We start from the raw sequence: 13,029 nt of genomic DNA, 5'->3' as shown, positions 1-13,029 counted from the left end.
GCTCACTCTTTAACACATAAGCTAGTATGGGTCATTTTATTAATTATGAGAAATTTTATTAAACCGTTTACGTTAGTGTTTGAGAATAATGAGACTTATAGGGGTCTAGAAATCTCAGATGAGATGAATGTTGTGCATTCAAAGCCAAAGTAGAAATACATAGAAGAAATTACAGTTTAAGAAGAGTATTAACCTTAAACAATGGCAAATTGCTATTTTGTAATTCAAATATTAAAAAATGCACTTATAGAATGTTTTTGGTTTATTCTAATGTAATTTAATATCAGTTTTAAAGTAGGTGATATTGAAGGGCTTGAGGACTAGTGTCAATTTGCACCTCTTCTGCCTAACTTTTGTTTTACTTTACCAGCTCCTGTCCTATACTCAAGTAGATGAGGGGATGCATGATTATATTGGTTATATTTATTTGTCGGTATTGATCTGAATCTGCCGATATTGGAAGCAGATAACATCAGGATTTTTTTTTTTTTCCTTCAATTAGAGCAGTACATTTTTATTTATATGGCAAGTTACATCAACGCATTGGAAAGTATAGCACAATACCTAGTTACAGTGGTATTGGCAAAAATGTTTACATCAGCAAATGGCAAGTCTAATTGGATGACAAAAAAAAAAAAAAGGTAACAATGACAGTTTGCACCATTTGGGAATTAAAACACTAAATGCTATTATAAGTGCTATGTATGTTCATCAAACACACTAAAAATGTGAAATAAAGTAAACTTTAAAAAAAAGAAAAGAAAAAAACAAACAAAAAACAACTGTGGCTCTTTTACAAAAATATATCAGCCAATATATCAGTTTTGGCTAACCGTAGCTTTTTTATTTTATTTATGAGAATCAGCCTAAATCGGCCAGTATGGAAACCCTGATATGAATAGTATTAACTGCTATTAACATATAACTCTACAAACACACTAAAAATGTAGAATTATTTGTAAATTCAAAACAAAATAAAAATAAAAATAAAAAACTGGCTATTTTACAAACATACATCAGCCGATATATCCATTTTGGCCAACCTTAGCATTTTTATTTTAATTATGAGAATCGACCTAAATCGGCCAGTATGGAAACCCTGATTTTAAAAGCATTAACTATTAACACATAACTCTACAAACACACTAAAAATGTATAGTTATTATATGTACATTTAAATTGGAACAAAAAAAAAAAAAAAAACGGTGGCTATTTTACAAAAAAATATATCGGCCAATATATCGGGTTTGGCCAGCGTCAGCGTTTTTATTTTAATTATGAGAATTGGCACGATTCTGCCAGTATGGAATCCCTGATATGAAAAAGTATTAACTGCTATAAAAACTCCACAAACACACTGAAACTTATAAATATATGTAATTCAAAAAGAAAACAAAATGTGATAAAAATCTGAAAAACTTACCAGAGAAATTGTGATTTAAATTTATTAACAGAAATTAACATTTATTATATGTGGGAATGAGACAGCTCATAAAGACATGGCACAATCAAATTATATACATTCCATAAGGAAAACAGTGCAGACACGGATGGGAGGAGGCGAGGATACAGTGACCAAAGGCCTAAAAACAACTCCTGTTCAGGCTTCCACTCATCAAAAAACAGAAAACAAAACATATGAACCTCGCAAAGTAAACAAAAAAGATCTTATTGAGAAACACTGCCATTTTCAAATAAAGAGGCAGAGATACTGTTCATAATACTAGCAGTTTAACACATAATAAAGCTGATGTGGAGATCTTTACAGAAACACCTGTCAGGAGTAGTCTACCACAGTGCTAGGCTAAACGGTCTGTCCTCTGTAATAAAACGTGAACACAATGTTTAACGCACAGAGATGTGCAGTTTCTCCAGTCGTCCTGTTTCTCTTCACAACAAAGATTAAAATAAAATTCTCTCCAACTTGCTCTTCATCAGCTTAATAGTGCTTTAAAGCTAATTGCACATAATGATATACACTTATTTCTCTTCACTTAGTTGTATTTGTACCTATGCACATTAATAAGTGAGGTTAAAACGGACATCTTCAGTTCAGTTTTTTTTTAAACTTCTTGGCAGCTTATTTTGAAGACTTCCTACAACTCACCACACCATATTAGTGTGCCTGTGTGTATGTATGTGTGTGTGTGTGTATGTGCGTATGTGCGTGTTTGAGACACTGGGGGTTTAACCAGGGGGTTAGAGCTCAGTGCCCGGTCAGGTAATCCTGTGTGGAGTCTGATGCAAACGAGTCAGCATCCTCATTATCAGAGTCGTCACTGCTGTCATCTGCGGCAGGCTCTCCGGTTAGAGCGATGCGTGCGTAGTCGTCCGTGTCAATGGACTTGCAGAAGTGGATGGCATACTTGAGCTTCTCCTCCAGCACCAGCTTACAGGAGTAACGTGGCAGCTTGAGAAGGAAGAAACAGGTGTAGGACTCGGGGAGGAAGTGGTCAGGTGGGTTGTATTTATCCAGCACCTGGTCAAATAGAGCAGAAACTGAATGAGCACTTCTAAGAATAAAGACGTTTCTATTATATAAACTTTCCTTTCTGTCTAAACAATGTGTGATTAAGAGTTTGAATATGATTAAATACAGCAATGACTATCCTGTGAAAAAATGTCAACAAAGTCAAAATCTTCGTATTGAGACATTAACAGGGATTGTTCAACCCAAATATCTACTCACTATCATGTTGTCCCTAAAATAATTATTCCCTGAAAATGTTGCCTTTGCTAGTTACTAACCACTTCCACAGAAGTGGGTGGACAATACTTGAAAGACATTTTCAAATAGTCTCAAGTTCTTTTACCTGCACCACAAAGTCCCGTCCACGGAAATCCGCAATGGTCCTGGGCAGGCGTGTGCGTCCCCAGACAAACCTGAGGAAGAGGGAGCGTTCAGTGTTGGAGAAAGACTCCATCACCTCCCAGAACCACTGGATGAGAGGAGCGGTGGGCTCCACACCTTTGTAGGTGGCCACTGATTTCAGCAGGTGCAGTGGGATGTCTGGGCTTCCACACACCTACACAACACACACAACAGTGGCCTTGAGAAAATATTCATGAAGACGACATATAGGCTCAATGTGCATTTATGTCAGTGATGGTGAAAGCACCCACCATGGTCTCCAGCTCATAGCCAGTGAAGAGAGAGAGAAGAGGCACAGGTACCACACGTGCCATACCTTCCCTCACTGCAGATACCTGCTCATCAAACTCGTGCAGTCTGTAAGAACAAAAGAACATGTGTGAGCATATGGACATCCCGTATTTTCCGAAAATAAAGTCGCGTTGTTGAGAGAAAAAAAAAACAGATGGTGTAAGTCACACTGACAAAGCTTGCATGCGGAAGGCACAAGGGCCTGGGAGCAACCGCCCGACTTTCCTTCAGCCGATCAACATGTCAAAACGCACTCCGTGGAGATGAATACCTCAGTATCTACGCATTATATCACAGTATTTGTCTTCAGTATTTGCAGTACGTTATTAATTATGTGCGACGCTTGCTAGATTTACGAAACTGTTATTTACAGAACTGTAGGCACACCTGTAGTTTATTGCTAGCCGCACATATTCACTGCGGTTCTCCAGGCTGATGTGGGAATGTTTGGAGCTGAGCTGCACTTCCTGTCCGTAGGCACTGGGCACAGTAAAGGGAAGAGGCATGGCTTCAAACTCCTCTGCAGATGCCTCATTATCTCTGATATACATCAGACCAGGGATGAAGTCCTTGTCCACCTAACACAAAAGAAAGAAATGGTTGAGGGTCAGAGTCCAATAAAACAGGGCATTTATGCTGAGTGACTCCAGCCAGGACTCCTAAGCAAACAAATTGGCCCGGTTGCTAGGGAGGGTAGAATCACATGGGGTTACCTCCTCGTGGTCGCTATAATGTGGTTCGTTCTCGGTGGGGCACGTGGTGAGTTGAGCGTGGATGCTGCGGTGGATGGCGTAAAGCCTCCACATGTGCTATGTCTCCGTGGCAACGCGCTCAACAAGCCACGTGATAAGATGCGCGGGTTGGCGGTCTCAGACGCGGAGGCAGCTGGGATTCGCCCTCCGCCACCCGGACTGTGGCGAATCACTACGGGACCACGAGGACTTAAAAGCACATTGGGAATTGGACATTCCAAATTGGGTGAAAAAAAAAAAAAAAAAACACCAAGAAAAAAATCTCTATGGTTTTGATTTAATTCTGTAAGTTACAATTCATATTTTGGCCAAGGCTTGTGTTGCTTTGTAAGTCATACTTAAACATCCAGTCACCTGACCTAATTAATATTCATGGGCCAAGGCTTCACCACAGGTTATGGAAGGGCTTAGAAGTACTTTGGCTTGAAGACTGTATGCTATTGCTTTGGTTTTTTTGTATTATGTATGCAAACCTTTCAAATATAACGTTTAATGGCATTTCAGTTTTGCTAGCATTGGTATTGACTACTAAAATTTTGGTATCCTGTTAACACTACTGTAGGTAGGCCGGTTATTCAATAATCATTCAACGAAGACCACTTTGGAGAATCTAAACCTGTCTACAGTACAGGGATGTGTGTGCACGCATGGTCAGTGTCTCAATGCTGTCTTGTGCTTGATAATCTTTGCTTTAACCTTTCTGATATCTCCAGGCAAATGGCAGGAAACAACAGATGCTCTGTGAACACAAGACATCCTGCATTGTGAAACGCCATCACTGCAAACGGCTCAGCAACACATGATCCAAGTTTGAACGCAGGAGAGGGTTCTCATATTCATTATTACACATGACACGTTTGCACACACTCACTTGATGACTCCATTACGTATGTCACACACAGCCAAGATTATTCTGTTTATTCAAAGTTACTTTATTCCTTTACTTTTATTTTCTACACTTTGTCATGCAGGGCTTCCTAACTAGGTTTTGACTGGCACATTTTACAAATTTGTACACGTTTTTAATTGAATTCATTACCTAAAATTTTAGGGGGTACTTAAAGAGATAGTTCACCCAAAAATTTAAATTCTCTTCTCATTTACTCACCCTCTTGCCATCCCTGTAGGACTTTCTTCTACAGAACACAAGTGAAGATTTTTAGAAGAATATCTCAGCTCTGTTGGTCCTCACAAAACAAATGAATGGTGACCAGAACTCAGGAGATCCAAAATTTAAAGGCAGCATAATAGTAATCCATATGTAATAAAGTAATCCATATGATGGCTAAATCCATGTCTTCTTTAGTGATATGATAGGTGTGGGTGAGAAAATCAATCAACATTTAAGTCCTTTTTTTATTATAAATCTCCACCTTTGATAAGCTCCAACCAGTAGGTGGCTAAATGTGGAAGTGAAAGTGTAGGTTTACAGTCAAAATCAATAAAATACAGTAAATATTGATCTGTTTTGTTACCCACACCTATCATATTGGTTCTGAAAACATGGATTTAACCACTGGAGTCATGTGGATTACTTTTATGCTGCCTTTATGTCCCTTTTCACCATTCACTTGCATTGTATGGACCTACAGAGCTGAGATTTTCTTCTAAAAACTTTGAGTTCTGCAGAAGAAAGAAAGTCATACACATCTGGGATGGCATGAAGGTAAGTAAATGATGAGAGAATTTTCATTTTGGGTGAATTATCCCTTTAAATATTTTAGTTCAGGGGTTTTTGAAACTGGGGTCCGGGAACCCCTATGGGCATGCTAGGGGGTCTGAGGAAAATGCAATTAATATTTTAATCATTTTTGTCAGCTTCAGTTCAATGACAAAATAAAAACCAATTTAATTTAGCAAACATCCTGTTCATGCTAACTATGTTTCCCACAAAGTGTAAATGGGTCTTTATTCATGAAAATATACTGCTGCCTTTAGATTTTTGGATGTTTGAAAACCCATGTTTTAGGTCAAAGGGGTTCAGCTGGCATAAAAAGGTTGGGAACCCCTGGATTAAAGCACTGGTAAAAGATGGTAAATTGCATGTGATGCAATATTACTGTAGTATACATGCACCACACAGCTTTAGAGAGATACAAGTGGCTTATATCTGCATTACAGGCGGCAGATTTATTACTACAATTCAAGTTAGCTGACTTCCACCAGGACAAATGTAAAGAATGTACAAGGTATGTGATCCCGTTCCATTAATTTATATAACAAATCTGAGAGGCCTTGCATAAGCTTAAACTACAAACATACTCATACTGTAGAGTGAAACAGAACAAGCTCTTTTACAATGAGGCATTATCCCAGAGCACTGAATAACAGCATGAAACTCATTTCTTTTATTGCCCTGGAAAAAGCTCCTTTCTCAAGTCTGATGGACAAGTAGTATCAAAATAACCCACACATCAGAAGTATGACAAAAAGATATCTTTTACAATCCCTACAAATTATCATCAGATGACAAAATCACAGCAAAATGTATGCAACCGGCATTAGAAATTAGATGCAAAAATAATCATCATACATTCATTTAGGCTTTAGTGTCCAACCACACACAAACACATAGTCCTACCTCACTGAGATCAGCGATAGTCAGATTCATGCCTGCGAGCTGCTTCCACACAGGTTCAGCCAGATACAGACTCAGAGGACTTCCTGTACGGATGGCTATGCCCAGGAGCACCCCTATGTACACACACACAGAACATCAAAGTACGTTATATCAAGATCTACTGGAGGAGAGTGCTACAGATGAAAATATGGACTCTTTAATCGAGACTTGAAAGCATTTTGAGTGTGGAATACACAAGCAGGGCTGTGACTGGGTACCTAGGAAGCGAAACATGTTCATGTGCAGAGGGGATTTGGCGGCTGGGTTGAGCAGGAAACAGTCTCTGTTGGCTCCTGACTCATCTCGGCCATTAGGAGTGACGATGAGGAGAGGAGTGAGCCCATTTTGAAGCTCCTCGCACATCTCTGCGATAGATTCACTGTATCCTCCGCCACAGTCATCCACTGACTCGCCTACAAACATATACAGGCTTTGTTCACATTGCACAAATCCAATCTGGTTTTCAAATCAGATCTTTAAGGTTGTTGGTCTGCTGTAAGACTAAGACACATTCAAAAACAAAAATACAAATAAAAAAAAATCTAGCTAAATAAATAAAATAATACATTTTTAATCAGATATCAAACCACATTTGGATTGGATGCAAGAAATGTGGAGAACACATGACCTATCTGTCTTTCCCTCACACTTTCGCCATCTCATATAGAATTATCCCACGCCTTATGTTTCAATAGAAACTCACCCACAAACTTGACCTTCCACACCCGGTGTGGCAGCAGAAGACTGTCTGGGCTGAAAGAGCTCATCTTGGCACACATCTGCCCAAACACTGACTTAGTGCCATCAGGCCCCGCCAGCCCTCCTTTACTGCGAGACCGCTTGACCTGAGTGAGACAGAGAAAGAGACAGAGGAGTTAAATTATTTTGGGCTGCTCTTTATACAGCACTTCAGCCCTGAGGCATGAACTCCACTCTTATGTTTTCCGGCTTCACTACTTTATTATTTAAAGTAATATATATGCAGCAGATAATGTGTAGTTTGTCTTGTTTACATTCTGAATTAATGGCGCTAATGCGCTAACACACTATATGCGGCCATAATATGCACGGATTACACTGTCATTTAGGATGACACTGATGCTACTGCTAAGATTGGTAAGAGTGTTCATGGGAAGAATACAGACAAAAGAATAATTATAGGCATACCTTACTATGGGCAGATGTGTGAATGATTTCGCTGCACTTTTTTTTTAGTATCTGAGTAGATTTGATTCCTTTTGTAGACTAATTAAATAAACAAACAAAAAACATGATCGCGTGACATGGTCTTGGAAAATATCTCTATTCAAACGATCGTACAGATGTAGGTAAATTTGCACCAGCTTGCTAATAACTGCATGCTGGTGTGTTCATTTTGCCTGATCTTAAAGGGATAGTTCAGCCAAAAATGAAAATTCTCTCATGATTCACTCACCCTCCTGACATCCCAGATGTGTATGACTTTTTCTTCAGCAGAAATCAAATGAAGATTTTTAGAAGAATATTTCAGCCAAACAACGCAAGTGAATGGGTGCCAAAATTTTGAAGCGCCAAAATCCACAAAGGCATCATAAAAGTAATCCATATGCCTCCAGTTGTTAAATCCATGTGTTCAGACATGATATGATAGGTGTGGGCGAAAAATAAATCAGTATTTAAGTAATTATTTATCATAAATTCTACTCCCCGCCCAGTAGGGGGCGATATCCACAAAGAATGTGCATCACCAAAAAGAGAAGGAGAAAGTGAAAGTGAAGGAAAAAGGACTTAATTATTGATCTGTTTCCCACCCACACCTATCATATTGCTACAGAAGATATGGATTTAACCACCAGTGTCATCTGGAGTACTTTTATTTTGCCGTTATGTGGATTTTGGAGCTTCAAAACTTTGGCCCCCATTCACTTGCATTCTATGGACCTACAGAGCTGAAATATTCTTCTAAAAATCTTCATTTGTGTTCTGTAGAGGAAAGAAAGTCATACGCATCTGGGATGGCATGAGGGTGAGTAAATGGTGAGAGACATTTCATTTTTGAGTGAACTATCCCTTTGTCGGCCTCAAAGTAGGTGAAGCTACAGGTCACACCTACTGAAGATGTGGACCAATGACAGTAAGGTGTTTAGCAGCTGGGAAGAATTTTTCCTAAAAGTTTGATCTATTACAAACCACCGAAAACAACCAAAAAAAAATTCAAAAGTAGTAACTAAAATGCCTTACAATAAGCAAATACAAAATATGTCAAATATTTAATAATAGCACTTGTTTATCGATTTTGACATACTGTATCAAACAATGAAAAAAGAACAACCTGCATCAGTAACTACTATGATTAGTTAAAATGGGATAATCCTTAAATGAAGATAATATTTTTTATGAAGAAAATGCGAGTGCTTACTTGCTGGACAAAGTCAAAAGAGCCCACACCCAATTGTTTGATATTCTTGTGCTTAGACATGCCTCAGGTCCCTTCTGTAATGCAAGTCTTTTTTTTTTTTTTTTACGTCTGATCGCTTGTTCAACTCCCTAATCATGAGTAATAGTAATATTGATGCTTGCCTTAGTAAGCACTAATAAGATCACACAGCAGTAGCTGTTTTAGTACATTACAACTAAATTGTTCATTATGATGATGAGATACATTTTTTAGGCTAAATCAGGTACCAGTTGACTGGAATCATCAAGCTACATATACAATCTCACAGGCTCTTACTCTGAATCTAGAGAGCTAGCTATCAAGATATTTTTAAGCATCTCAGGAGTTTATTTTTATTTTTTTCATATACAAGTATACCTGTATCCTGTTCAGCTCCACCACTGGCCCATGTTGTCGGTCTCGAACCATGGTTGCCTGCACAACCTTACGGAATGCAGCTTCCTAAAGATAAAGAAAAACAGAGGAATGTTCAGAGGTCAACTGCATGAAGACAAATGCCATCATGTGACAGTGTTCAGTTATGTAGCTATAAGAATGCACACATGCATATTCTCACCTTGCCCTGCGATATGAGGATTCCACGAAGTGTGTCGAAGCCAACGGAGAAGCCATGTCCCGTCTCGCCCAGTCGTCCTTCCAGGTCAAACATGGGGATGCAGGGGCAGAAGATCTCTGAGATGTGGTGCAGCAGCAGGAGCCGGTTCCTCAGGCCTATGATGGGGATCTCATTCAGGTGGTTGTACTCCATAGGCACCTAAAATCCACAAACATATTTAGTTACAGGGAAAGTTCACACAAATATTAATCACAAAATGTTACTAAAGAGCTAAATATTTGCCAGTTCTGCCCAAACCTGTATGACTTTCCTCCAAGGAGCACAAATGGAGATATTAAGCAGAATATTATCCTCAGTCACCATTCACTTTCATTGTTTGGAAAAAAAGATGCAATGAAAGTGAATGGCGACTGAGGCCAACATTCTGCCTAATATCTCCTTTTGTGCTCCTTGGAGGAAAGTCATACAGATTTGGACATGGGCTGGGTAAATGATGACAGAATTGATATTTTGGGGTAAAATATCACTTTAAAAAAGTAGAACTTGCAAATATTTACATCCTTGAGATTTTTTTGTGATCCCAAGTGATTGAGCTATAATTGGTGGTGTGGTACCTGAGTAGGACGTTTTCCAGCATTGGTGGGTTTGCTTGTGGACCAGGCCAGGGTGTGTGCTGAGCCACAGGCCACCCTGTTGATCTTTTTGCCCTGCAGAGCTGCCACAAGCCTGGGTCTCTGAATGGCATTGGTGGTCCCATCGCCGAGCTGACCCTCATCATTGTCACCCCATGTGTACACTTCCCCTGTGAGTTTACATTCACACTTTCAGTAAAAACTTCACCAAAATACAACTTATAAGCAATCTCTTTGTAAACTTAAACACTTGGGCTGTGTCTGACAACTTTAACAAACACCTGCTGAGAAACAACTACAAAATGCTACAAAGATTTTATACACTAAAGATTTTGAACAAAATTATACGTTATAATCTTTTTTTTTTTATAAAGGATTATATAGACATTACAAATTTCTGCCTAACATTAAACAATGAAAGCAGTTGAATGAAAAGATTACAAACAAACAAGTGTTTGATGTCATACCATCTTCAGTGCAGCACACACAGTGAAGAGAGCCCGTTGCTATGGCAATGACCTTCTTGCCTTGCAAACCCTGGACCTGCCGGGGTCTGCGGACATGATCATCCGAGCCGTGTCCTAATCTGTGGTAGTCACCCTTCCCCCTAAAACACACCACAAAATGTAAACATGGAATCCTTTTTTTTGTGAGGAAACAATTTATGTACCACTTCAATGTGGGATTAATTACCATGTGTAAACTGCACCAGACTTTGTGAGAGCCACAGAGAACTGTGAGCCGCACTCCACTTTTACTACACCCAATCCAGTTAATGAGTCAATCTAAAAAACAAAGAGAGATGAGATGAGATGAGTCACATCTGAGGCACTGAACCTTTGATGCTAGTTTAAGTAAAGCAGCAGTCTCACCTTCATAGGCACTTTACATCCGTCACTTCCTCCTCTCCCCAGTTTGCCATAGTCTCCATCCCCCCATGACCACACCATGTCATCATCAGTGAGACAGAGGGTCTGAGCGTCACCACTGCCACACGCCATGTCTATCACCCGGTGACCCTGCAGAGCCTCCACCTGTACACACACACACACACACACACACACACACACACACACACACAAAGCAGATTAAACATGAAATGTGTTGGCGAGTAACTAATTACAAGCAGCAACACTACTAACTTAACTACATTTTTCAGAAGTGTGAGAGTAGCACAGCTGCTTTTAAAACCATCCAACTCCCTTCCTGAGAATATCCGCTCCCTGTCAAATAGTGTTGGGAAGCTTGATTGTTTTAAGTGAATCGTTTTGTTTAAACTGGTGAACAACATCAACAAAAAGGAAAATGTGTTCTGAGTCATTACAGATATTTTACACCTCATTTAAAAAAATAAAAACGTTCATATTATAAAATATAAAAACAATTTTTAAATCAAAAATTTAAATTGTTATTTTAGTATATTATAAATATTTAGTATTTATTAATATTTATATTTTGTAATCAATATTTAATGAACTACTGCTTTTTATTGCCATGTTTTTGATTAAATAAACTAAACATTCTTTAGTTTTATTAGTTGTAAACTTATCTGTAAATATGTGATGCTATCATCTTTATTGAGATTCTTATTGTTTTTGTGCCAGATAAATACTGCTCTGATTTATGAAATAAAATAATCTGATAAAACTCAAAAGATAATACCCCCTTAAATAGTTGCAATTGAGTTAGCTACTTTTTTTTAGTAACTTGTAGTGTAGCTAACTACTTTTTCAAAAGGGTAGCTGGGATTGTAGTTTAACAGCTTTTATTGATGAGCATCATGTTGACACAATTTTACAATTAGCCTACCCAACACTGATTATTCAACCTATTCAAAACATTTCTAATAGATGTCTTCAGAAATCACGAGTAAACAGAATTACAATAGTCTATAGACTGTCTCCAAGTGTTGAATGCTTCTTGAACACACCAGTTTTGGTTTAAGCTGGTCTTCACTGTCTCCGTGACCAAGACGCCCGTAGCGGCCCTTGCCCCATGTGTAGAGTTCTCCGCTGGCTGTGATGCAGGCGCTGTGGGCCCCTCCAGCAGCGATGTCCACCACCTCCACCCCTCTCAGAGACTCAATCACGCGTGGACGGTCACATGGGCTGGGAAAAGAACAGCAGTGCCAGTCACACATACTGTACTTAGTTAAAGCTGCTCAACAGAATCAGTGACACTCTGGCACACATATTTGAGTGGGTTATAACTTTTGGTTCCACAAGGAACTACAGCTTCAAAGTTGTTCTGTTCTGATGTTGATTGTTATAGGGCTTCAGTATTGTTTGTGAAATAAACCGACAAATTGTTACAGATTACCCATGATGGATTTCCCTTACAAAAACTACCGTGGCGGTATCACGGAACATGGTGTCAGATGGTAATACCAGTGGTACTTTGTTATGAAGCATGGTACTGTATGATTAACATATGCATATACAGTTGAAGTTCAGAAGTTTACATACACCTTAGCCAAATACATTTAAACTCATGTTAATACAATTCCTGACATTTAATCATAGAAAACATTCCCTGTCTTAGGTCAGTTAGGATCACTACTTTATTTTAAGAATGTGAAATGTCAGAATAATAGTGGAGAGAATTATTTCAGCTTTTATTTCTTTCATCACATTCCCAGTGGGTCAGAAGTTTACATACACTTTGTTAGTATTTGATAGCATTGCCTTAATTGTTTAACTTGGGCCAAACATTTTAGGTAGCCTTCCACAAGCTTCTCACAATAAGTTGCTGGAATTTTGGCCCATTCCTCCAGACAGAACTGGTGTAACTGAGTCAGGTTTGTAGGCCTCCTTGCTCGCACATGCTTTTTCAGTTCTGCCCACGGATTGAGGTCAGGGCTTTGTGATGG

The 13,029-nt window shown here is 38.9% G+C and overlaps 1 protein-coding gene across 1 annotated transcript in view; it reads right to left on the bottom strand.

Moving 5' to 3' along the window:
• Positions 1-818: 818 nt before the first annotated feature.
• Positions 819-13,029, bottom strand: part of herc2 (HECT and RLD domain containing E3 ubiquitin protein ligase 2) — an 85,101-nt gene continuing 72,890 nt past the window's right edge. The window contains exons 80-93 of the mRNA XM_051711761.1: positions 12,091-12,268; positions 11,033-11,194; positions 10,854-10,945; positions 10,628-10,767; positions 10,143-10,330; positions 9,529-9,726; positions 9,330-9,413; positions 7,239-7,380; positions 6,754-6,948; positions 6,497-6,609; positions 3,551-3,741; positions 3,124-3,229; positions 2,814-3,026; positions 819-2,479 (exon numbers count right to left, since the gene is read on the bottom strand). Coding sequence (XP_051567721.1) covers positions 2,207-2,479; positions 2,814-3,026; positions 3,124-3,229; positions 3,551-3,741; positions 6,497-6,609; positions 6,754-6,948; positions 7,239-7,380; positions 9,330-9,413; positions 9,529-9,726; positions 10,143-10,330; positions 10,628-10,767; positions 10,854-10,945; positions 11,033-11,194; positions 12,091-12,268 — 2,275 coding nt within the window. The 3' untranslated portion in view covers positions 819-2,206. The remainder of the gene's footprint in view (positions 2,480-2,813; positions 3,027-3,123; positions 3,230-3,550; positions 3,742-6,496; positions 6,610-6,753; positions 6,949-7,238; positions 7,381-9,329; positions 9,414-9,528; positions 9,727-10,142; positions 10,331-10,627; positions 10,768-10,853; positions 10,946-11,032; positions 11,195-12,090; positions 12,269-13,029) is intronic.

Source organism: Myxocyprinus asiaticus, chromosome 12 (assembly GCF_019703515.2).
Source record: "Myxocyprinus asiaticus isolate MX2 ecotype Aquarium Trade chromosome 12, UBuf_Myxa_2, whole genome shotgun sequence".
NCBI classification, from domain to species: Eukaryota; Metazoa; Chordata; class Actinopteri; order Cypriniformes; family Catostomidae; genus Myxocyprinus; species Myxocyprinus asiaticus.
Note: the sequence above shows the minus strand (reverse complement) of the source record. Positions and strands in the feature narration are given on the sequence as shown.